Raw genomic sequence first — 27,799 nt, 5'->3', positions numbered from 1 at the left:
GTCCCATTTATAAAGACTTAGAAGAATTCAGAGTTCCTCAGTGAGACTATAACCACACGAAGATAGCTTCCGACGATAATGGCAGCGAGTAGAGCCACGTTGACTACTCAACTGTGACTGACTGACTGAGATATCAGGCTATATTGAGCTCTCCTTATATTTGGTTTGGGGACATCTACGTCACATATGCCGTGAAGCTGGTTATCTCCTGAATCCCTCGACGGATTTTCTTGAAATTCAAGCATTGCGACGTTTATGTAATTGCCTTTAAAATGACATGTTGCTCAAGTCGCTACCACAATTATTATAGGAGTTTTAAATTTTTTTTTTCATCGAATTCAGGCCAGCGGCACGTGGCCTGACGGGCAGGTGATCTAACTAGCCCCTGCAGCTACGTCACACATACAGCTGTTCTCAGCTTGCTCGCTCGTCCTGCTGAATGTAAACAAACCAGGCTTGCACGGAGTAATACGCGTGATGATTAAATACAATTATCTCTCAAAAAATATGCATGTACAGGTCGTAACCGGTACAATACATCACTCCATTCTGATAACATGCCGACAAGCAGTTCCAGAATGGGCTGAGTGAAGAGGGCAGGGGTTTTTAGTTGGTGGAAATCCAACTCCCACACAGAGTGGTGTCTTTAAAAGATTTTCCCCTGCCATAACAAAAAAAAAAAACTACTACTACTACTACTACTACTACTACTACTACTACTACTACTACTACTACTACTACTACTACTACTTGTATGGTCTCAGCTACCATGTGGAGGCATCTTAATTTGATGCCTGTACGTCAATTTCGACATTCTGTTTTACTTACCAAATGACAGAGTAAACAGGATCAAATCCCTCCTTGGCAATATATGGCTGAGTTTTAATTAATTTTGTCAGGTAAACACCAAATGGGTCACCAGGGATCTTTTACATGCCAACATCATACGACATAGAGTGGCGAATGGACTTTTCCCTCCCCTTTAAAAATTTAACTACCATTGCCGATTTGAACCCATGATCTTGGGATTTGGAGGCCAACACTCTACCACTGATTCACAGAGATAACTTAAGAGACCAATGTAAAGATAGTTTCACTCAAGAACTTGCTTCTTTCTTAAGAATACTGAATACTGTTAATCGCAACAGCATTTTAAGAATTTAAAGAACAGCAAATTTACTGTACCAAAAATGAAATTATTGCTACACAAGATTTTAAATCAAAAAATGATAATTTTTAAATACCATTTCTCAGGAATATTTACACCTGAAATAATCTCAGTAACAAATACATTCAATAACGAACATACTGAAACACACACCCACCTGGTGGCCGTGATCGTTAAGGCACTGAAGTCTAAACGGTCTGACACCATGGTTAGCCGGTTTGAGTCCTGTTGGTCGAAAAAAATTTCACCATCAGAATGTTGGCCGGCAGGGTAGGAGAGGTGGGGGTATACAATTTCTAATCACTAGATTGTGTGCCAAAAGCCTGGATTAAATTTCAAACCTCTCCTCAGTGCTCATATGGAGTGAGGGCATATGACGCTGTTGATGGTGATCCGTCCATCGGATGGGGACGTTAAGCCTTGAGCAGACCCCTTAGTGCTATTCGACAGGAGTAGGCTATGTGCCGGCACTGGGTTTCACCCTCTCCCTACTATCATATATATATCATGTCATTCATTTCATCTCATTAACTCCTCTGATGAGCTTGACATCAGGAAGGGCATCCGGTCATAAAAACCCGCCACGACAGATTCATCTCATCTCATACCTGACCCTGTAGAGAAATGGGACAAGGGTTGGACAAACAAAACAAACATACTGAAACAAATTGAAATGCATGTCACTGAAATGTAGAATATGGGAAGAAAATAATGGAATAAAATGCCGTGCTCTGTATTAAAAACATCTGATTTCTGAATTCAACAATGATGATTAATTGCACAAACTTTAATATTTAAAAAAAAAATGAATGTGATCTTATCATAACTTTGAAGAGAACAAAATATTTGCAAGGTTTAAATGTTCCTTTTATTTATTATTTCACAAGAAGAACATCTTTTTAAGTATTTCATGGCAAGATTTCCCACACTTCTGCTCCTTCATGACGGTTTGCAGGAGACTGCATGAAGAATATGGGTTCAAGCTGCCATGGTAACGGTGATGACATGAAGAACAACTCTGATAGTAGAGTATTGTCTCTGTCGCTGCTATCACTCAGTGTATTAGAAACAGGCAATTCCTGCTGCTCCGGTGAGCTGTAAACACAGCATAAATTCATACCTAATTAAATAAAATATATGGTTTTAAATTAGAGGGACATTAAAATTTCAACTGGTGAGGAAAAACAAAATATTATGATCATAGATGGTAAACCATTTTATCTGATTGAATGTTCAGGTTGTGATGCTGTGAAGATTAAATTTTGCAGGAAAAAATCCCTTCCCTCACCTATTAGCATTCTGAACAATCGAGTCATATATAGAAATACAAGAACATCAAAAGGAACACATAATAAAATAAAAACATTGACAGGTCATAGTGGTAAAAGAGAGAAATAGAAAGAAAACACAAATGAACAAGAACAATCTCCACATCTTTATAAACTACTGTCTTTGAATATATTAGCTCATAATAACAATAATACTTCATTAATGGTGATACAATTTTAGACACAATAGAGAAAAATAAACAAAAGAAAACACACTAGAAAGAAAGGTCACTGGAGTATAAGAATAAAAAGATGTACAGATATATACACAGGTTATATTATAAGTAAGTACAGGAAAGTAATAGTCACTTCTGGAGATTATGTTAGTGATTTCTAATTGTTTTTTTTTTTTTTTTTTTTTTTTTGCTACGAGCTTTACGTCGCACCGACACAGATAGGTCTTATGGTGACGATGGGATGGGAAAGGCCTAGGAGTTGGAAGGAAGCGGCCGTGGCCTCAATTTAGGTACAGCCCCAGCATTTGCCTGGTGTGAAGATGGGAAACCACGGAAAACCATTTTCAGGGCTGCCGATAGTGGGATTCGAACCTATTATCTCCCGGATGCAAGCTCACAGACGCGCGCCTCTACGCGCACGGCCAACTCGCCCGGTTTTCTAAATTTTGACAATGAGCAGTTAAATATATCAATACCCACTTTGTTTAGAAATCTTGACATTCGTTCAAGTGGCCCACTGAATGCATACTTAGTTCTATGCCAATTTGTAGACAATGTGTTCTTAAACCTCGTGCACCTGTCTGGTACGTGTAGGTTAAGTTTTTCAGGAAGTTGTGGGCAGTTCACCAAGGAGTGAAGCAATTTAAAAATGAAAATGTGTATCCAGGAATTCACGGCGTTGTGACAGACTATGCAGATTTAACGACTGTTGTAGGGCTATATAATCAATATTTTCACATGAGAATTCTGCTCTAAATGAATATAAATGAAAAAGTTTATGTTGTACTGAATCTAATCTATGAATAGAGGTCTGATGAGAAGGATTCTATACAGGTGTACAGTATTCTAGTATAGGTAGCTAAGTTTGAAAATTCTCTGGAATATCTAGTAATGCAACCCAGTTAACTTGTGAAACAAGAGTTAAAATGTTGTTATTACTAAATTTGTACTGAAATGATATTTTGTTCTTATTATTTTTTTTTTAAAACAATATTATTTTACATTTTTTCATGATTAAGTTTCAACCCATTTCGAATACAGTAGTCTTCCAGATGAGGTAAATTTTCTTGAAGTTTTAAACAATCAAGTGGACAATTAATTTGCATAACAATTTTTGCATTGTCAGTAAACAAAAGCCCCACTGTTGGCAGCCCTGAAAATGGTTTTCCATGGTTTCCCATTTTCACACCAGGCAAATGCTGGGGCTGTACCTTAATTAAGGCCACAGCCGCTTCCTTCCCACTCCTAGCCCTTTCCTGTCCATTGTCGCCATAAGACCTATCTGTGTCGGTGCGACGTAAAAGCAACTAGCAAAAAAAAAAAAAAGTAAACAAAAGCAATTCAGAATTTTTAAGTATATTTTTAATGTCATTTATGTAGAGAGCAAAAAGTAAGCATGCAAGGTGAGACACTTGAGGAACTCCACTGGTAACAATTCCCAACAATCCTGAGTCTCGTACAATCAAGAGAATGTTATCTAGTATATTGTAAGAATTTTAAAGATGGGAGCTGAGAAGAAATGGATTGATAGGGACAGAGCCAACACATTTGAAAATGGCAAAGTACAAAGATGTCAAGATTATCTTTGTCCTTTTGCATTTTTTCTATTTCTATTCATAGATTGAGACAATTTTAGTGATATATATCATTTGAAATCTTTTATAACAGTCCTACTCTGCCCTGTCATTGCGTTTATCCTGTCAAGAATCTCTTTTGATGTTCCAATCTTTCTATTTATGACATCATCTGACTGTCTGAAATGACTATTACCATACTATGTAAAAGAAAATTGAAACTAAACCTGCAAAAAAAAAAAAAAAAAAAAGCAGCTTCTTTGCTCAGAATAATGAAATAGTATAAGGACAAGATATAAGAGATTTTAGAGAGTCTTAAGTGTGATAAGAAGAACATATAGACTTACTGAACTTCCCTTACAAAAGTATGAAATTTAATAAGCACAACCAGTCGAGCAAAAGACTGCAATAATCTTAAATTCTCTTGACAAGTTAAGCAACAAACTTTTGTTGAAAATATGCCAAATCAAAATAATTGGATTAGAATTTGTCCAGGACTTAATATTTAAGTCTAATGAATACATGAACAAAATGCTCATGAAATTCACTGAAGAACTGGAGATTATTATTTCCCGAGAATACTCTCAGCAGTTCGATTAGCTGGCAATCTATCTGACCAACAACATGGATTTCGCAGAGGTCACTCAATGCTAGATGTGGTAAAGGAAGTGGTGAAGAAAGCAGAACGAGCTCAAATGGGTAATCATCACTCTAGAACGCTGACGCTTCTTGTGACCCTACATGTTAAAAATGCTTTCAATTCGGCAAGATGGAGTGATATTTTGGAAGCTCTACAAGAAACGTTCAAGCTACCAGAATATCTCATGTACGTACTTGGAGACTATTTGAAAGATCATACATTGTTATACGACATGGAAGATGGTCAGAGAAGAAAACGGCTCACAGCTGGTGCAGCGCAAGGCTCAATTCTTGAATCAAACCTTTGGAATATCATGTATGATGGTTTGTTACAGCTGGAGATGCCAGAATATGTGAAACTTGTGGGTTATTCTGATGATGTGGCTGCCCTGATAGTAACCCGTAACCTAGAGCTGGCTCAATTTAAACTGAATCAGGTGATGCAACAGGTTAAAGAATGGATGATAAACCACAGGTTAGAACTCACAGATCATAAAATAGAAATTGTTCTCCTGACAAGAAAAAGGATTAATATTTTGTACAGGTGCAGATTGGGCAGATAGTCATTGAAACAACTAGGAGCATAAAATATCTTGGTGTAATGCTTGATACTAACTTTACATATTGGGACCACATCCAACGGGTAACAGATAAGGTAGTGAAAACCATGCCTGCACTGAGTAGACTCATGGGAAATATCAAGGGGCCAAAATCTAGTAAAAGGCAGCTTCTCATGTCGACTGTCAAATCGATACTTCTATACGGTTCAGAAATTTGGGCTGAAGCATTAAAAATTGTGAAATATCGGACAAGAATTGCGGCTGTACAATGGAGAGCAGCTTTATGAATTGCATACACATATCATACAGTATCAGAACCTCTGATTCTAGTAGTAGCAGGAATAGCTCATACTGACTTGTTGGCTTTTGAAAGACAAGAAATTTGGCTCACACAAGGAGAGCTAGGAAAGAGACGGTCAAAGGCTTTGGCTCTTAGTCGCAGAATGCAACAATGGAAAACGAGATAGGAAGATGATTCTAGAGGTAAATGGATGAAAAGACCGATACCTTCTCTGTGCATATGGGTTGGCCAAAATCATGGTGAAGTGAACTACTATCTCACACAGTTCTTGACAAGTTATGAATACTTCCGAAAAATTCTTCACAGACTAGGGCTAGCAACTAGTCCGGTGTGCATATACTGTGGTGATATTGATGATGTATTACATACTTTCTTTGTGTGTGTTCATTGGCTGCCACAAAAAAGATGCTTAGAAGTTATGCAGGGAGAACTGACACCAGAAATCAGTAATGCTGCAAAGTCAAGAGTCTTGGGATCAGGTGGCAGCCTACGCAGAAAATATTCTGCGTCAGAAGAAGAAGAATCTGGATGATTACAACAGACAGTAAAGCAGAAGGAGGAAGATGAAGCACAAGATGCATTAAGCACAACATCCGTCCTGAAGTAATGCAAGAGCGGTTTCCGGTGCGGAGAAAAATGTCGTGGGAAAAGGGAGTGTGGTTTTTAGTGAGTAAGAATCTCCACACACTTGTTGAGTGCAGACCCTCATAAGCGTCTTATGAAAAAGTTTCCACATTCCCTCGCAAAAAAAAAATATTATTATTATTATTATTATTATTATTATTATTATTATTATTATTATTATTATTATTATTATTTCAAAAGTTCAGTCTGTCCTGTGAGATCATAGTTATTTCTAGAGCTTAATCTATTCTCATTATTTTTTAAAATCAATCAATCAATCAATCAATCAATCAATCAATCAATCAATCAATCATCATTGATCTCCATTTAGGGCTATTGCCCAGTGGCAGGAGAGGATATGTAAGTATCTGGTAAGACCACATTTAGAGTATGATTCTAGCTTAATCTAGGCTATTCTCATTATTCTGTAAAATCAATCAATCAATCAATCAATCAATCAATCAATCAATCAATCAATCAATCAATCAATCAATCAATCATCATTGATCTGCATTTAGGGCTGTTGCCCAGTAGCAGGAGAGAATATGTAAGTATCTGGTAAGACCACATTTAGAGTATGGTTCTAGTGTAAGGGACCCTCACCAGGATTACTTGAATTGAGAACTGGAAAAAATCCAAAGGAAAGCAGCTTGATTTGTTCTGGGTGATTTCTGACAAAAGAGTAATGTTACATTTCGGCTGGGAAAACTTGGAAGAAAGGAGATGAGCTGCTCGACTAAGTGGTATGTTCCAAGCCGTCAGTGGAAAGATGGCATGGAATGACGCTAGTAGACGAATAAATTTGAGTGGTGTTCTTAAAAGTAGAAAAGATCATATATGAAGGTAAGGTTGGAATTTGGGGCAAATATTCATTTAGAGGAAGAGGAGTTTGGGATTGGAATAATTTATCAAAGGAGATGTTCAATAAATTTTCAAATTCTTTGCAATTATTTAAGAACAGACTAGGTAAACAACAGATAGGGAATCTGTCATAAATGCAGATCAGTGGGGATTGATTGATGGTTTGACATCATTAACAACAGAATGTATCTCAATAAGACACAGTGGAAGAGGCTCACCAACAGTGCATGGGAAACTGGAACTGTAAAATGATGATGATTAATGTGATTACCCCAATGAATATCATCTCTCACAATAACATCTAAGTTTATTTTTTCACTGGTGGTTTAACCCCTTACATGGGGAGCTCAGTACACACCGGCTCACTCCCAGGTGGGGAGTGATTTCCCTGATTGAAGAAAATATTTAATTACTTGATTAAAAAATATCTTAGACTAAAATGAACTATTGAAGGGCCCTAAGAAAAATATTGACTTGAATATAGTGTATACAATTGTTGAAAAATCCTATTATTTTAATTTTTCAATACTTGTGCAAGAACATACTAAGTGCTTTCACACTGTGATATCGAGGTTGCTTCTTACTAATAGCAAAGCTCTGGTTTTCGATTATACAGTAACGTTTACCTGAATATTTTAGGCAGTTTAGTAGAAATATCTGCCTGGAAATAAATGTTTCTGTATATGTAAATTGTAGCTTTACAAAGTTTACATTTACGTAACAGATTTTCAATGGAATAAATTATAATACTCACGAAATTTTCTGTTATGATGGTTAGCACTTTTGAGGGATCAAGTTTATATACCTACAATACATAAGTGACACACACGGACTATATTACACTACAGGTAATACTTACAGTATTTACAGTCTTCACAGTGATGTCTTTTACAGTTGTTCATTATAATGCACACAGAAACAGATTTGCATAATGTGTATGATTCCATTCTGAAATGCGATCGTTTTCTTGGAATGTACGGATGGTTCTCATCAATTGACACTTTGCCATCAGGGTTATAAGCTTCCGAAAATTTTGCCAACAAGTGGTCAAATAGTGGATTTATCTTGTACATTTTGGGGAGAAATTGTCCATTATTCATAGAGATATGTAAAAAGCCGTGGCGGAAACTCTAATAATAATAATAATAATAATAATAATAATAATAATAATAATAATAATAATATGTGCTTTACATCCCACTAACTATGTTTACTGTTTTCAGAAACGCTGAGGTGCCAAAATTTAGTCCCACAGGAGTTCTTTTGCATGCCAGTAAATCTACTGACAAGAGGCTGATGTAATTGAACACCTTCAAATATCGCCGGTCTGAGCCAAAATCAAACCTGCCAAGTTAGCGTCAGAAAGCTGGCCAGCGCCTCAACCTTCTGAGCCACTCAGCCCGACGAGAAAAAAATCTGTTCTGTGTCATCAGCTCATAGAAAATAGGCGTAGTGTACAATTTATTGCAAGAAATATAGTGTCCTGATTTAGGTTTCTGTACAATACCCTGCGGCAACAGTATGGCCATAAGAAGCTTTATTTCGTCCTTATTTTTTTGGACCCGGTCATGATCTCGACTCCGTCGTTTCATTTTACTAAACTGGGTTTTATGTGTGATTTCCTGCTGGGCATCTTTTGTCTGTTCAGCTATGTTCTGGCATATCTCGTCATAAAAATTAATAAAAATATTTCACTCGGTTTTGTTTTACCTAAAAATTCTCCCTTTACATCACGATGGAATTTTGGATCAATGCGGGACCTTCTTTGCCCATTTTCAGTATAAGTTGACGAAGAACTAGCACTGGTTGGATTGAAATCAGTATTATCGTCACCAATGTCACTGTCATGATTGCTACTTGAACTGGAATCGAACACGTGTTGTATCTTTTGCGACTGCTGAACATTCGCATCAGCTGGGCCCGAACCCTGTACATTCAAGCCTGCAGTACTTATATACCAGGTAAGTTCCTGTCACTTACGAATTCCCCTTTGGCAGAACTTACTTCACTATGATCACTATTCTCTCCACTATATTCCAACATTTCATTTATCATGGTCCGTAAATTATCTTCCTCTAACGGTAGGGGCCGTCATTTCTTTTAGACATTTTAGCGGGAAAAAAATAATAAAAAGAATCGAATAGAACCCTGGTCTCTGCAGTTTGGACGGAAATCGTGAATTGTGCCTGTATTATGGATGCGTATGATAACAAATGTTGTGTAACTCGCGGTAAACACACACTCCAGTCGTGAAGGAAGAACTCAAGAATGGGGATAATAAATCAGATCACAGTACTAAAATGTCATCAGAGAGGTCTGTTCAGTATCATAATCGCTAGGAATCCCTCCTACAGCAATATTATTTCATCCAAGGGATGATTAGGTGAAAAGCTGAAGCTTCAGCGTGAGGCTATTATGCTTTAAGTCGTTCTTGCCCGGACGTAAGTTGCGTACTTTATGATGCAACTCGTGGATGACACATTGGTATTGGAAGAACATAGTTGGAAAAATTCGCATTAGAAGGCAGACTCATCCAGAATACGTTGCTGAAAAAGAAATAAACCTCTGCAGGCAGGCAACTGAGAAAAAATGTATAAGTGAATTGGCGGATATATCCGCGTTCTCCGCCGAGCAAGCGACTTGTAGCCGCGGATCTCGCCGCATTGCCCACCAAACGGGTTAATGTCATACTAACACATTGAAGGATTTTGGCAATACAAGGATTGGAAGGAAGTGACCTTGACCTTAATTAAGGTATAGCCAAAGAATTGGCCTGGTGTGAAAATCAGAAACCACGGAAAGGCACCTTCAGGACTGTAGGATTTGAACCAAACATCTCCCGAATGCAAACTTACAGCTATTCATTTATTGAGAGATGAATTAAACCACCTTTTCAATATAATTTGTGATGCATTAGATCACTAAGTTAACAAAACATATTAAAACTGCAGTACGTGTTACATCCATCTATGGGCCATCTTCAGCTACATATTACAAGACTGAATAATATATGATTAAAATGGCATTCTTCTACACATTGAAGTTGGGAATTATAACCAGTGACGAAGCGTGAGTTAAGTAACGGGGTAGACAGAGATTTATTATTTGATTTAATCTATTTTAATCATATTATGCATGGAACTTTGTTTTTGAAGCATACAGATCTGTATTCAATATTATATTAATGACTCAAACTAAAACAAACCCTATAACAACCTATTACCCTATGTGCACTCGTTTTATTAGTCCGACTCGTTGGCTGAATGGTCAGCATACTGGCCTTCGGCTCAGAGGGTCCCGGGTTTGATTCCCAGCCGGGTTGGGGATTTTAACCTTCATTGGTTAATTCCAGTGGCCCGGGGGCTGGGTGTTTGTGCTGTCCCCAACATCCCTGCAACTCACACACCACACATAACACTATCTTCCACCACAATAACACGCAGTTACCTACACATGGCAAATGCCGCCCACCCTCATCGGAGGGTCTGCCTTACAAGGGCTGCATTCGGCTAGAAATAGCCACATGAAATTATTATTACTCGTTTTATTTCTGTGTCAGTTATTCATTGTGTTCTATGGTGTGAAACACCGGTTTACAGTACCTATCATCCAGAAATAATCACCAAACAAGGTCATTTACTAACTCCCTGCTAAGTTTCCCTACCCATCACACTACTAGTTAAGTGATTCATTCATCCCCGCTACTATCCACTTGTGGAATTCCCTGCAGGCTGAAATTAGACATATTCCTAGTATGGTATTCGGCTGTTCAAAATAAGGTATTGCAAACATTATACGTACGTGTAAGAACATAATATATAGAACATATCTAAGAAAATATACTTTCTCCACGTAAGTATTAACCATAGGAAATAGATTATAAGCTTTTCCAGTTAGTATATAAGTTACACAATTGTAGTTTGTTATAGGATTTAATATAAATTATATAGTGCATTCTGGTTGAGCATAACAGCAGGCTCTATAGCTCTTAAAACAATCACCACCACCACCTGATCCACGCCATAGAAAACAAGACGACAATAAATTAAATAAATAAATGCATACATAAATAAATAACTGGGAACTGTCAAATAACATATTTTTAGAATATAATTCATTGTTATATAGATTTAATAAGAGAAATAAATAAATTTTCGTACAACTCACCTAAAACAATATTATTGTAAATGAGTTCAATCCGGCTGTCTTTCATTTCAGCAAATACGTCTATTATTCTCGTCTTGAAGTCAGGCATTCCTATAGCTAGAGTTCCTAAGTTCGACAGTCTCTGGTTGGTCATCAAATTCCTTAAATAAATTGTAATTTGTTTCAAATCCCTCACAGTGCATTCACTAGAAAATGACGTTAACGGAATAGATAGCATCACGTTAAGCAATTTTGTTGTTTTCGTATACACACTCTGGAGTTCGTTATTAAGAATGTAAGCCAATATTTGCTGGAGTCGAATATGTTTATCAGGACCAGAGTAAATGTTAATAACTTCATTCTTAAGTTGATCTACATGAAAAGCCTTAGGGTATATGGCCAAGATTCCGTTTAAATGCTGTTGGAGAAATTGTAAATGATAAATATTAAATTTAGTTTCATCAAATAGTTCTACGAAATGAAGGCATTTGTAATTATCAAAATGTGTTTCTAACTGAAGCAACAGTGAATCAAAAACCTCATAGGCAACTCTTCTTTGACCCTGGTTAGCATTCACGGCATTTGAATACAAAGCAGAATATTCTTCTTCGATTTCTTTCATTACTTTATCACTTCTGAGAGATCTGATGTTAGTAGTACCAACCTTCACCTCTTAATATACAAATTTATACCAGAAGACATTTTCGACTGCAGAATGCTAAACAAAAAGCCGGTGTAGACAAAAATTCTAGAAAAGAGACAGAGGAGGAACAAAAATTTGTGGTTGTTCAGTATATTGTCTCTTCCTATTGCTGTCTGGATTGATTCTGGGTCCCAGTTGTCAGAATTTATGACATGATGCACTGCTCTTTTCAACTCGGAATAATACTTTTTTGCGGTCATAACAGCCCAAGAATGATAATTACATGGGGTAGGAGAAGGATGAAGCAGCTGAAAATCTTGCTCTCTCAGCAATTCTGCACGACTTGAAGAACGAGAGAAGAATGTGTGAAAGACAGATAAATTGCATACGAACAATTTCACTTCTTTTAGAGTTTTCACAGCATGAAGAAGAACCAAACTGAGTTGATGGACGTAACAATGTACGAAGATGGCATGAGGAAAAGACTGTCTGACAATTGCCTGGACACCTCCTTTATGGTCAGATGTTACTGCAGCCCCGTCATATGTCTGACAACGAGTCTGGTATCATCAATGTACCTTTCTTTCAGAATTGAGATTATGATATCAGCTAAACCCTCTACCAGTCTTCTCAGCAGACACCTCATATAAGCCTAGAAACCATTCTCCGACTTTTCCATTCACACAATACCTCACAATAATACTTAACTGTGATTTAACAGAAACATCTGTAGTTTCGTCAGCTTGGACAGATTGAAATAATAACAGTAAGTTATTTATTAGACCACCTATTCAATACAAAGTCTAGTCTTGGATGATTTACATAAATTTGTTAACTAATAGTGGTACATGTTTCGCCTTCCCTGAAGGCATCATCAGCCATAGTCTTAACCTTAAATTAAAAATAAGCATCTAAATAACATGTAATAATGAAATGATTTGAAGTAAAATAACATTAAAAATAATAATGATGGTTTAAAAAATACAATGTGATGAGATATAATAGTGGAAGTATTAACAAAATTAACATTAGAAGGCTGCTAAAATAAGTGCAATGGATAAAACAACAGATGGCCATCGTCTAATTATAACCGCCAGACTATCGACTTTATTTTTATCCAATCTTACTACTTGACTTGTTGTATAACAATCTGTTGTTTTATTCATTGCACTTATTTTAGCAGCCTTCTAATGTTAATTTTGTTAATACTTCCACTATTATATCTCATCGCATTGTATTTTTTAAACCATCATTATTATTTTTAATGTTATTTTACTTCAAATCATTTCATTATTACATGTTATTTAGGTGCTTATTTTTAATTTAAGGTTAAGACTATGGCTGATGATGCTTTCAGGGAAGGTGAAACATGTACCACTATTAGTTAACAAATTTATGTAAATCGTCCAAGACTAGACTTTGTATTGATTAGGTGGTCTAATAAATAACTTAGTTATTATTTCAATCAAATATCATCAATACGGACCAAAAATGATATTTATTACATGTAAAGCTTGGACAGAAACGAATTCAGCTAATTCTATCTCTTTTCGAATACGTTCCTGAACGGCAACAGCAACAGCCTTAATCAAATCATTTTGTATGTCACTAAAAGTACCTTTGAAGACATTTTCTGATTCCAAATGGTCTTTCATGAAAGATTCCTCTGAAGCCAGTAAATCAAGAGTAGCCAATTAATTCCCTTTATTAAATGAACATACAGAAGAACACTGACTTTCTCGATGACCCCTGAACGGCAATGCCTGAATACTTAAGCGACAAACAACGTCTACTAATCTGCTAACAATTTTCATATTTTTTGAAACCATTTCATTGTGTTTTATGGCCTATAGTCTCTGCCCCTCTGAAACGGCATGATCGATGGTCGAAATAGCATCGTCCCAACATATGAAATTTCTCGGCGCACTTTATATGATTCTCTGATGCCGCGTGTATTTTAGCTTTCTTCTTCTACATTTTTTGTCGAGTTTACACCTGTTCCGCGCCAAGAATCTTCAACATCAATGCCAAACATCAGGCAATAAAAACATAATAACTTTTGTCCATGACCTTTACCAGTTCCACACAACCATTGATATTTATCATACCAGCTTTTCTGAAATTTTCAAATATATTTTCCGCCCTGTTATGATAAAGTTAGGTCAGGCCATTTCTGTAACGTTTTTATCGTCATCTTTTGTTCTAACGACAAGGAGGAAATACCATTGTTAAACAAATACACAACTGAATCAAAGTCAGGAATGTTAAATTCATAAGCCATTGTTAGAACATGGGAGAAAGAAGTACACGGGATAAATATGGGAACGAGAGATAAGCGAATCAATATTAAGTGTCTTGCCTTTGCTGATGACCTAGCAATAATCACCTGCACTCCCGAGGAAGCCAGAACCGCTCTTGAGGATCTGCAGGAGATTGCTATTAAGACTGGCCTCCAAATATCATATGAGAAAACACAATACATGGACTCCAAGAACACTAGTGTGGAATCACTTGGGACCAAATATGGCAATATCACAAGAGTTAAACATTTCAAGTACTTAGGTGAAATTATCGGAAGCACTGGTAACAACAAGATAGCCAAAAAAACCCGTGCCGAAAAATTACGTAAAGCCTACACAGTCACCTGGAATATCTACAATAAGAAATCCCTTTCCATCCAAGCCAAGCTGTGTCACTACCATACAGTAGTTCTTCCTGAAGCACTCTACGCGATTGAAACATCAACACTGACCATCAATATCAATGGCATCGAGAAAATGGAACGGCAAATACTTAGGAAAATATTTGGACCAAAGTTCCACAATGGAATATGGATGCGAAAAAGCTCGGAAGAACTCTACTCACTGATCGAAAGATTCACTTCAGATCAAAAATTAGATGTTGGCTTTTCAGGCGTTTGCTCTATTAACCAGCATTTCGTCTTAGGTCTGACACTAGACTCGTCAGAGTGGGATGTGTCAGACCCTACCCACTGATGCTGGGGTGTATGCAGGTGAACTTATCAGAAGCCTCTTATGTGGCACAGTCTGATAACTGCATACGGGAGATAAAACTCCACAATGGAATTAATGCCCGCCTAGCAATTCCAAATGAGATTTGAGATTCACTTCAATCGCCTCGAAAAGACGTATGCAATTCTATGGACATCTAGCACGAATGGACGACTCGCGACTGACCAAGAAAATCTTCCTCATTATCAGCGGAACCCGACAAAATAAAGTACGGTGGCTTGCTGACACCCAAAAAGATCTCGCAGAAGTCGGCGTTGACCCACTGACAACTACACGGGCTACATTTAGACACAAAATTAACTTGCACAGCTTTGCAGCCAGACAATGTACAAGAAATTTGAAACTCCAGGAGGCATGGACTCAAGAAAGACGACAGACTCACAGTGCGAGGATGAAGAAGTTTTGGGAGGATAAGAGAAACAAGAAGAAGAATGCTAACTAATGGTTCTACGTGCTCCTTAGAGGGCCTAACGCATAGATATATATAAGCCATTGTAGGTCTATCCTGAATAAACACAAACTGCCACACGAGAAAACAAGAATAGCATTTTATATTTTATCACCAGTAACTATTCCTATATATAATGTTAAATTAACACTTAAGCCTATCACTTTATTATAATACACTAGCATACGCATACACTATAAGCCACCTTGCTCTCATGTTTCATACTACATTCGTAACTTTGAAAGTGTAACTGTTCGTTTCCGTTATAATACCGTATTGTAACTAATATTGGCAGGCAAGAAAATGCATGTACGTGAAGGGTTTTGGTACTATCATTCTTTTATTAGGTGTAAGTTAGCTATACTTCGTATTTGAATATTATTATATCATTATTTTATATTTAGGCATGCCTTAATAAATTCAAATTAATTACATTTAAAGCATGCCTGAGATGGTAGCCAATAAGAGCGACCTTTATAACTAAGAATCCAAATACTGGCCAATAAGAGCAAAAAGAGACGCTGGTAAGTCTGTCTACTGGGCGGAGAAATCTCACTATAGGAAAGTAATAGTTCCACAGTCAGCACCTACAGATAGCGTTAGTGTTGCTGTATCTGAAAGCTTTGAAAATCAAAGGGAAAATAAACAGAATGGACAGTGTCTACTGTCGTCTACGTGCTTCGTGTACTTGACGCGAGCTTGAGCATTGTCGAAGTGAGTCCAAAATAAGTAAAGCGGGGAATACAATAATGTCATGTATTTGGAAATAATTAATGTTCTATAAAAATAATTGACTTTACTAGACAATTTCTCGTTCACAAAATTTTAAGGGTACATGCTGTCTACCCTGTCTCCCCTGATGCTTCACCCCTGATTATAACTCCTCTATGGTCTTAAAAACTCTAGATGACTAGCTGTTTAACACTGCCTTAGTAAAATGCACTAATGTACTCTATACTGTTGATAATTTAAACACACTAAAAACATTTTAAATTCAATGTGATTAATAATAGCGAGTTGTGTTCAAGTCACATTAACACGTTAGTTGCCATGGGGGTCCGATTGGACTGGCAATATAGATATTTATTAATACCTACGCCGGTCCAACCGGGCCAACAATAGCTGGTTGTTAGGTAATACGGAATTGAATTCTTATACTAACTGCATGCATTCTAGCACAGAAAACAGTAACCATGGTACCTCAAGAGACTCTCTGGTAATCTGATGACAAAACACTGTCACCGAATTTGGTCAGCTACGTAGCATAGAATCCTTACAAAATGACAAGATATGTGATGTTACTTACCAGCCCAATTGGGTCGACATATGATTTTATGTAGAAATGACCAAGATGAAATTGAGAATTCAAACAAATTATTTGATATTACAATGTATTTCAGTAGCAAGATGTGATGATGGATAATGAAGGGACCTGTTCCCCTGTGGAGCTGGATAAAAGCCCCTGTTCGGTGGCCAGTCTCGGCCAGCCAATGAAGCAAAGCATGTCTGTGCCCCACAGGCCGTACTCGGCAGCAGGGGGCTAAGACGTTTGGTTTCGGGTCTGCAGCCAGCCTGCTCCCTGGTTGCATCTAAGCAGTCACTCATTTTCATAGACACTAACACACAATAGACTTTGACATAGCAAAAGTGAGCAAAAAATGTGGCTTGAAGTTCCTGCACCAAATCTCCCGCAAAAGGCTGAACAATGGCCAGAGCCTGATCGGGTCGGCAGTTTTATTTTATGTGCTTGTAATGACCAAAAGTAAATGTGCCGACCAAATTGTAGTTGGCAGCCGACCTTGGCTGGCCAACAGAGTAAATCAAATCTGTGCCCCACAGGCCCCACTCAGTGGTGGCGGGCTACAATGTTCAGTTTTGGGTCTCCAGCCAGCTCCCTGCTTGCATCCAAGTAATCACTCATTTTCACAGACACTAACACGTAATAGACTTTGACATACTGAAAGTAAGCAAGCATTATGGCTTGAAGTTCCCAAGCCAAATCTCTCGCGAAAGGTTAAATAATGGCCAGAACTCGATCGGGTCAGCAATATTATTTTAAGTGCTTGTAATGACCAAAAGTAAATGAATCAACCCAATTGGGACAGCACTTGTGAGTTCCTGAATATGAAGATTTTTGCCTCGTTTATGGTTATTACCTACACAATAAGATAGGAAATAAGGAGAAACCACCTTTCATTCAAAATGGCACTTAAGGGGCAGAAGGGAAGGGGGGGAGGGTGGCCGTGAAATGTAGTGTGCCAGCTAAGAGTTAAAATCACTGAGTGCCTGTGTATTTGACAATGCTTTGGTGAAATGTCATATTGTACAATACACTCTTATATGCTGCGACACACTAAAAACATTTTTGAAATTCTGTTAATGTTGATAGTACAGGAGTTGTGTTAAAATCACATTAAAATAGTCTATTGTTGAACGGACTTATAATATACAGGTGGAAGACTAGTTGAAATGTGGGGTTACAGCTATGCAGCCCCAATCACCAACTTGCTTGGTAATAATGGCGTGTGGCCTCCGGAGAGGCCTGGTGCAGGTCTTTTGATTTGATACCCTTAGGTGACCTGCATGTCGTGATGAGAATGAAATGTGATGAAGATGCCACATACACATACAGTCAGGGGAATTAAACAATTACGGTTAAAATTCCCGACCCTGTTGGGAATCGAACTCAAGCACCCTGAGACCAAAGGCCAGCACACAAACTATTTAGTCATAGTTAACACCTAAGTACTTACAGTGATCCCCATGAGGTACTATCAGCCAGTCAACACAGTAACAGAAAGACTTTTTGCCTCTTGGTGAGACATATACTCTGACTTTTCATCCTGTTTACCATTTACCATTTACCATGGTCTTCTGTCCATCTCACAACATTGTTGAGGTCTTTTTGTAATCGTTTACAACCTTTTATCTTATTTACTCCTCTATATATAACATTCCTATTGAAATCTTTCATGCCACTGGTTTGCGAGTAATTTGATTGATTTAATTGATTGCTTGATGATCATAATCAACTGGATCACCAACCTTTGTAGGGAGACAGCATCCTAAGAAGAAGAAGAAGAAGAAGAAGAAGAAGAAGAAGAAGAAGAAGAAGAAGAAGAAGAAGAAGAAGAAGAAGAAGAAGATGATGATGATGATGATGATGATGATGATGATGATGATGTCATCATCTGCAAAAAGCCTAATCTGTGATTCCAGTTCTTTACTCATATTATCTATAATTATAAAAGGAAGTGTTTGTCTGTCTGTGTGTCTGTGCGCGATGCCCAGCAAAATCTACAGCACACAGAGATCTGAAATTTTGAACATACGTAGATGGAAAGGGGTCCAAATGCACCTCGAAGCCAGAATTTTCATTTTCGCTTTCGTTGGTGAGTTATGAACGAAAAACCATCGGAAAACGTGCATTGGGATATGACAATCCAACGTGCTGTCACCAAGATTAAATGCATAGAGTCGCTGTCGCTAGGCAACGTACATAAGATAGGTAGAGAACACAATATTCAAGGAGCCATTTTAAGTCCAGGGTATAGGAAACCGTTTTTGGTCTTCCATGATGTGAGGGCATATGATGCTGTTGACAGTGATTCGTCCGTCGGATCGGGACGTAAAGTCTTGAGCTATTCGAGAGGAGTGAGCTATGTGCCGGCGCAGGGTTTCATCCTCTTCATTCTTACTATCATATATAATGTCATTCATTTCATCTCATTAACTCATCTGATTAGGTTGACGTCCTGAAAGTCATCCGGTCGTAAAAATTTGCTATAAAAATTCATCTCACTTCATATCCAAACCCCGTAGAGAAAGGGGACAAGGGTTGGACACTTATACATTTAGGGGAAACATATATGACACAAGATAGACGATAATAATAAACAAGGAAGGATGCCATTGTAAGTCCGTGGAATAGGAAGCCATTTTCCTTCAATCCATGATGTCTGTCTGTCTATCTCTCTGTGTTCATGTGTGGGATTCCCAGCCAAATCAACAGCAAACAAAGATCTAAAATGTTTGTCATAGGTGGGCACAGGTTTTCACCTAAGGCGCATGGCTGTGTCTGAGAGCAATTCTTGCACCAAGACATGAAGATGTCAACGCTTCGAAAACGGTGCTTTTGCCATTGTCAACTGTACGTGGATTGTTCAAGAGTTCGAAAGGCAAACACAATACAGTATACATCTTACCTCCATATGGAAGGACATTAACATCGTTTATTCTGGAGCTCTAAGGAAACAATATATTTTGTATTATATTATTTGTACCATCCATCAACCCAGTATCTTAAGCACTGAAACAATATAATAAAAATAAAATAATGTATTTCATGCAATTTACGTCAAAAAGATATGAGTGAATAAATACAATGCTTTAATGTGCTTTTAAATAAAGAGTTTAGAAACATCTAATGGTTGAATTACTAAACGCGGGCAAAGCCGTGGGCACATGCTAGTTTATATATAAGAAAACTTAAGAGGTCTAATAATGCTGCCCTGAAGGACCCCTCTCTTAATCATTACAGGATCAGATAATACTTCATGTACTCTGATTCTCTGAGTTCTATTTTCTAGAAATTTAGCCACACATTCAACCACTCTTGTCTAGTCCAATGGCCCTCATTTTCATCAACAGTCTTCCATGATCTACCCTCTCAAAAGCCATCGATATGTCAATGACGATGTAGTCCATTTGACCTCCTGAATCTAAAATATTTGCTATATCTTGCTAGAAAAGCTAGGCTGAGTGGCTCAGACAGTTGAGACGCTGGCCTTCTGACCCCAGCTTGGCATGTTCAATCCTGCCTCAGTCTGGTGATATTTGAAGGTGCTCAAATATGTCAGCCTTGTGTCGGTAGATTTACTTGCACGTAAAAGAACTCCTCCGGGACTGTTTGATCATAGTTTAAAATTACTGCAGTGTATTATGGTATCTTATTAGAAATAAGTGTGTTTATTCTATTACTGCAAAATATTTGTGTAGTATAGTATCTGTAGTATCTATGGTATCTGTAGTAACTCTCTTACTAGAATTCTGTTGTAGCAATAAGGGTGGACTTAACTGCAGTTTAGAATTGTGTAATTCTTGTGTACTGCTTTCTGTTTACAGTAATTAACAGCAATTTTCATCCTGTTAGGGTGTTGTAGGGAAAAAAACGTACAACTAAGTAGTATTGTAGTGTAGTAGTAGCCTATATTAACTTATTTGTGGTGTGATCTTTGTGAACTAACATAGACAATATTTCTTTCCTTTAATTTTTATATTGCACAGAATAAGTTTTTTTCCCTTTTCTTTTCATTATTCAGTAAAGAATGGGTAAGGAGTGCAAGTGTAGGAACTGTGGGTGTGGCCAAGCAATAAGGAGTACGAGGGAGGAGTTGGAGAGTTTGAGGGAGATAATTAGGATTCCCTCAGAGGACAGGAAGGAAAGTAGGCCTCCCTCAAACAATGTACAGGATACAGTAGGTGTAAAAGAGGAATGGGAAGAAAAGGGGGAAAATGTAAAAGACAGGTGGCCTAATGTTTTAAGGGGAAGGAGATTGCAGGCTAAGAGTTCCATTCAGGATCAGAATTCAGGACAGGTGACTGTGAGAAATCGGTACGAGTCACTGCAGGTAGAAGAACCCAGGGAAGATCAGGAATAGGGAACTGTTGCTGAGAAGTGTGGAAGAAGGAGGAAGAGAAAAGGTAGGAAAGGGAAATATGGAGTAGTGGATAGGAAAAGACAGGTGGAACAGGGTCATGGGATGGAGAAAAGGTAGGAGGAAATAGCTTCTGGAGCTGTAAGGAAAGATAGGACTGACCAGGACGAGAGGGGATCAAATCAGGTGGGTAGGGTTGCGCTCTGGTCATGGGGGACTCCATTGTTAGACATGTGGGGAAAGTGTGTAGAGGAAAGGGAACCGGGGTAGAGTGTTATCCAGAAATTAGGTTAAAGCAGATGTCGAGGGAAGTAGAAGAGAAGGAGGAGGGAAAGGAGAAGGTGGTAGTGTTTCACGTTGGTATTAACAATGTAAGACAAGCAGGTATAAGTACTAACATAGTTGGGAATGTGTGGGATCTGGTAAATGCAGCATGGGTAAAGTTTAAGGAAGCAGGGATTGTTATCAGTGGAATACTGTGTAGGAGGGATACTGACTGGAAGGTAATTAATTGGAGACTATGAAGTGGGTATGTGAAAAACTGGGAGTGAGATTTCTAGATCCTAATTGGTGGATAGGAGATAGGGATCTGCGCTCAGATGGCCTTCACTTAAACTGCAGTGGTACATATAAGTTAGGAAATTTGTATACTGTAGAAGGGTTATAGAGAGGTACATTCAGGTACATTCAGGTAAACGGGGTGGCCTAGGGAGCGGTGATACGGGAACAGGGAACTGGAAGTCAAGTAGGGATGACATAAAACTGTTAGTGCTGAATTGTAGAAGTATTATAAGGAAAGGAATAGAATTAATTTAACAGATATATACTTACTAGATATTGTATTAGGAGTTGAATCATGGGTGAGAAATGATATAATAGATGCAGAAATTTTCTCACAGAACTGGAGTGTGTATCATAGAGATAAGATAGGAATGGTAAGAGGGAGAGTATTCATTCTGGTGAAAGATGATTTTGTAAGCTAAGAAAAAGTTAAAGATGACAAACGTGAAATTCTAGGTGTAAGGCTCATCTCTAAGGATAATAGGCAACTTGATGTCTTTGGAGTGTACAGACTGGGAAAGGGTAGTGCTAACGCTGATTCAAAATTATTTGATAAGATAATCAGCTATGTGGGAAACGATAACGAAAGGAACGTGATTATAGCGGGTGATCTCAATTTACCAAATGTCCATTGGGAAGGTAATGTGAACGGCAAGAAGCATGACCAACAAATGGCAAATAAGTTGATATGGGAAGGATATCTAATTCTGGAAGTGATGGAACCAACTAGAGGGAAGAATGTTCTGGATGTGGTGCTGGTAAAACTAGATGAGCTCTGTGGAGAAACCGAAGTAATAGATTGTATTAGTGATCACGAAGCTGCTTTTGTGGTAGTTAAAAATAAATGTGAAAGAAAGGAAGGTATTAAAATTAGGACTATTAGGCAGTACCATATGGCTGATAAAAAACATGGCATGAGGGAGTTTTTTAAAAAGTAACTATGATTGGTGGAAAATGGTAAATAAAAATGTTAACAGATTCTGGGATGGGTTTAAAGCAATTGTTGAGGCATGTGAAAACAGACTTGTACATTTAAAGGTAGTAAGGAATGGTAAAGATCCACTATATTATAACAGAGACATAAAGAGACTAAGAAGGAGGTGCAGGTTGGAAAGAAATAGAGTTAGAAATGGCTGTGGAAGTAAGGAGAAATTGAAGAAACTTACTAGGATATTGAATCTTTTTTTTTTTTTTTTGCTAGGGGCTTTACGTCGCACCGACACAGATAGGTCTTATGGCGATGATGGGATAGGAAAGGCCTAGGAGTTGTAAGGAAGCGGCCGTGGCCTTAATTAAGGTACAGCCCCAGCATTTGCCTGGTGTGAAAATGGGAAACCACGGAAAACCATCTTCAGGGCTGCCGATAGTGGGATTCGAACCTACTATCTCCCGGATGCAAGCTCACAGCCGCGCGCCTCTACGCGCACGGCCAACTCGCCCGGTGATATTGAATCTAGCAAAGAAGGCAGCTAAGGATAACATGATGGTAAGCATAATTGGTGGTCATAAAAATTTTAGTGTAAAATGGAGGAGTATGTATAGGTATTTTAAGGCAGAAACAGGTTCCAAGGACATTCCAGGAATCATTAATGAACAAGGAGAGTGTGTATGCGAGGATCTTCAAAACGCAGAAGTATTCAATCAGCAGTATGTAAAGATTGTTGGTTACAAGGATAATGTCCAGATAGGGGAGTGGACTAATACTAAAGAAGTATTAATATTTACTTACAATAACAATGACATTTACAGTACCAAGAGCTCTACAAGTACTGTGAAAGAATAACGAATGTAGCAAGGAAGAGACGCCTAGCATTCTATGGGCACATCTATAGGATGCATCCGACCAGGTTGACCAACCGGATTCTCAGCTACTGGCAAAATAGGAAGACCAAGTCACCACGGTTGATGGAAGTGGATAAAGATCTACAGGAACTGGGAATAACAGAAGGAAACTTAGAGGATCGGACAACACTCAGGAAGATACTTAAACAAAAGGAGTTCCAGGACAGACTACCATTGAAGAAGACTGGCGCCCTTTGGACAAAGGAGAGGAAGGAGCAACACAGCCTGAGGATGCACAACTACTGGGCAAACATCAAAGCCCATTCCAAAATGTAATAGTTGAATGTCATGTCCTTAGCTGGCCTATATGAAACAAGAAGAAGAAGAAGGAGAAGAAGAAGAAGAAGAAGAAGAAGAAGAAGACATTTACAGAAAGATACAAAAGTTGAAAACTAGAAAAGCAGCTGGAATTTATAAGGTTTCGGGAGATATACTAAAGACAATGGGTTGGGATATAGTACTATATCTGAAGTACTTATTAGATTATTGTTTGTATGAGGAGCTATACCAAATGGTTTTTTTTTTGCTTTACGTCGCATCGACACAGATCTGTCTTATTATTTATAAGCTTCATTTTCCGTATTGATTGGATTCAATTTATAGACAAGAAAAGTGTTCCACCGATCAATACTTATTTATTGTGAATGAATTATTACACTAGTACCGGTTTTGGCCTGTCATGGCCATCATCAGATAGTACATAACATTTATAGTCATTAGACAAAATTACAAAGATGTTACGTTAGATCATCCGGATGTCTAGTGAAGAATGGAAGTAAAATATATTGCAGTATTGTTATGTTAAAATATTTGTGATTAAAGGTGGTAGTGATGGTTACAATAAACTAAAACCTATTTAGTGTATATGGATATGAGTACATTCAACACATTAAAACATATAGGCCACAGTATAAAACACTTGAAAAATTATAACACATTAAAACATAATATATATTTTAAAAACGTCTATTAAAATTTGGGTTCATTGTTGTGTAGCACTCATTCTTCAATCTTCTTGTGGTTGTTGTGCTAATTTAGTTGTATTAGGTGATTGTCGAGAATGTTCTATGGCTGATATACTATATATTGATGTGTTGTAAGAACTCTTGTCATTAACATTTTTTTTGAAAATTGAGTATTGAGCAATTCAACTATTGATGTACTCCAGGAAGTTTTATATATACTGCAAGACAGGGTTTGGTTTTAGAGCAGTTGGTGGCGGCACCTCTCTTGTCTATGAACATTATGTGGTTGTTATCTGTAAAAATAAGTTAATGTAAGTATAGTGTTCGTATGAAGGAATGCCTGGTGTATGTATGAAAATGAAATGAGTACTTACTATTGTTGTTGTGGGGGTTGTGTACCGGTATGTTTGGAGACTTGCTGTATTCTGCTATGAGTACGTCTGGGGCTCATGTTAGCTATGGGGATGGATGTAGGTGGAGGGGAAGGAGGAGTGGCTATTGAGGAGGTAGGGGCGGGGTTATGCTTGTGATTCGTCGGTTTATTAGGACGTGTGTTTACTATTTTGAGATAGTCATTCTTCATTGCAGGTTATATTGGACGTACCGGCAGAAACTTCACCATCCGCTACAATGAACACATAAATGCAGTAAAACACAACCATTTTTCATCAGTAGGTCAACATGTAGAAGAATCTAAGCATAGTTTCACAGACATCAATAATGACATGATGATATTAAACATAAACTCTAAGGGCCCCCTGCTCAACATAACCGAAGATTTCTATATTTCTCTGGACCAATACGCTAACCCCAATCATAACATTAACGACATTACAGAGAAAACCAGCAAAGGATGTAAAGGAGAGGGCATGTAAGTCTCTGGTAAGACCCCAACTAGAGTATGGTTCCAGTGTATGGGACCCTCACCAGGATTTCTTGATTCAAGAACTGGAAAAAAATCCAAAGAAAAGCAGCTTGATTTGTTCTGGGTGATTTCCAACAAAAGAGTAGCATTACAAAAATGTTGCAAAGTTTGGGCTTTGAAGACTTGTGAGAAAGGAGACAAGCTGCTTGACTATGTGGTATGTTACATGTATGGTGGTATGTTCTGAGCTGTCAGTGGAGAGATGGTGTGGATGACGTCAGTAGATGAATAAGTTTGAGTGGTGTCTTTAATAGTAGGAAAGATCACAATATGAAGAAAAAGTTGGAATTCAAGAGAACAAATTGGGGCAAATATTTGTTTATAGGAAGGGGAGTTAGGTATTGGAATAACTTACCAAGGGAGAGGTTCAATAAATTTCCAATTTCTTTGCAATCATTTAAGAAAAGGCTAGGAAAACAACAGATAGGGAATCTGCCACCTGGGTGACTGCCCTAAATGCAAATCAGTAGTGATTGATTGATTGATTGATTGATTGATTGATTGATTGATTGATTGATTGATCAATCACAATCACCTCATTTACAGGTACATACCTGCTTTCACACACCTGTAAAGTTCTTTTAAACCCATCCCATAAGCTGTTTAAAATTTTGTTTACCATTTTCCACAAATCATAATTTTTTAAACTCCCTCTTGGATATCTTATCAACCATATGTATAATATTCTTGCTTTTACAACCTTCCTTTCTATCAAATATTTTTTACTATGGCTGAAAAAGCTATGTGGACATCTATACTACTTATCACTTCAGTTTTCCTATAGAGCTCGTTTGACTTTTCCAGTACCGCTTCTAAAATATTCTTCCCTTAATTGTTTTCATCACTAATTCAGCTGTCCTTCCCTGATTTATTTACGATTTGTTGGACATGCTTTCCATCATTCAGTCCGGTTCCACGGCTAAATGGTTAGCGTGCTGGCCCTTGGTCACAGGGGTCCCGGGTTCGATTCCCGGCAGGGTCGGGAATTTTAACCATCCTTAGTTAATTTCGCTGGCACGCGGACTGGATGTATGTATCATCTTCATCATCATTTCATCCTCATCACGATGCGCAGGTCGCCTACGGGCATCAAATCAAAAGACCCTACCTGGCAAGCCGAACATGTCCTCGGACACTCCTGGCACTAAAAGCCATACGCCATTTCATTTCATTTCCATCATTCACATCAAGATCATCTGCCACAATCACATTCCTTTTTGTATTGTTTCCCATACAGCTCAGTATTTTATCAAATAATTCTACATTAGCATCACCTCTTACAGGTATGTAAACCTGAAAGACATCAAGTTGACTATTATCTTTAGAGATGAGCCTTATATGTAGAATTTCATGTTTCTCATCCTTACATTATTCATTGATTACAATTTCTTCTTTCACAAGTATGAATACTCCCCCTCATTTTGATTCAAACCTGTCTCCATGATAATCACTCACGTTCTATATCCATAATGTCTCTTCTCAACCATGATTTAACTCCGTTTACAATATCTGGTAAATACATATTTTTTTCTTTCTTCAGCTTATCCCAGTTATTTCTGGTGTCACTGGAGCCACTCAGGCTCATTTTGGTCTTGGCTGGTGGTTTAAGGCTTTCCTGATGCCATGTGATTTTTGAGATGAAAATCTCAAGACAGGATCAAATGGGATTTGAACCTCAGTCTTCTCGGTTGAAAGCCAGCAACTAAGCCAATGAGATAACCGTGCCTCCTCCTCCCCTATAATGCATCTCTGTTAAATTAATTCTATTCCTTTCCTTACATACTTACAGTTTGGCACTAACAACTTAATGTCATTTTAACTTGACTTCTAGTTCCCTGTGCTTTCATCACCACTTCCTAGTCTATCCCATTTCCCTGAATGTACACCCTATGATCCTTCTAACCAAATCCTACAACTTATAAGTAACCTTGTGGTTCAAGTGAAGGCCATCTGAGAGTAGATCTCTCTCTCGTACGTACCCATTAACATCTACAAATCTCACTCCCAGTTTCCCACATACCAGTATGTATCCCATGATCTAATTTAAATATCTGATCAAACCCCCCCAATCAATATCTTCCTACACAGTATCCCATTGATAAAATTCTCCACTCCCTTTGACTTTTTCTGTGCTGTCATATCCAGATACCACACATCCTCAACTATATTGTTTTTTTTTTTTTTTTCCTGCTTGCCTTAGGTTGTTGGTACTAATCATCATTGTACAGTTCCAGTTTTCTGGATACTGGTACTGTTAATGAGCCTCTTCCACTTCTTCCTGTCCATATACAACTTGCCATGGAGAACATCATCCACTGTCCATCCTCTGGCAACTGGTACTAATATGGA

General features: G+C 37.9%; 1 protein-coding gene across 3 annotated transcripts in view; it reads right to left on the bottom strand.

The window, feature by feature from the left end:
* Positions 1 to 2,035: 2,035 nt before the first annotated feature.
* The window catches only part of LOC136877451 (uncharacterized), a 48,341-nt gene continuing 22,577 nt past the window's right edge, over positions 2,036 to 27,799 (bottom strand). For all 3 annotated transcript variants that reach the window (XR_010860766.1, XR_010860767.1, XM_067151503.1), the window contains exon 3: positions 2,036 to 2,263. Coding sequence is in view for 1 of the 3 variants with exons in the window: in XM_067151503.1 (XP_067007604.1) it covers positions 2,077 to 2,263 (187 nt within the window). In the remaining 2 variants the exon portion in view is untranslated. The remainder of the gene's footprint in view (positions 2,264 to 27,799) is intronic.

The sequence above is a fragment of the Anabrus simplex genome, chromosome 1 (assembly GCF_040414725.1).
Source record: "Anabrus simplex isolate iqAnaSimp1 chromosome 1, ASM4041472v1, whole genome shotgun sequence".
Lineage (NCBI taxonomy): Eukaryota > Metazoa > Arthropoda > Insecta > Orthoptera > Tettigoniidae > Anabrus > Anabrus simplex.
Note: the sequence above shows the minus strand (reverse complement) of the source record. Positions and strands in the feature narration are given on the sequence as shown.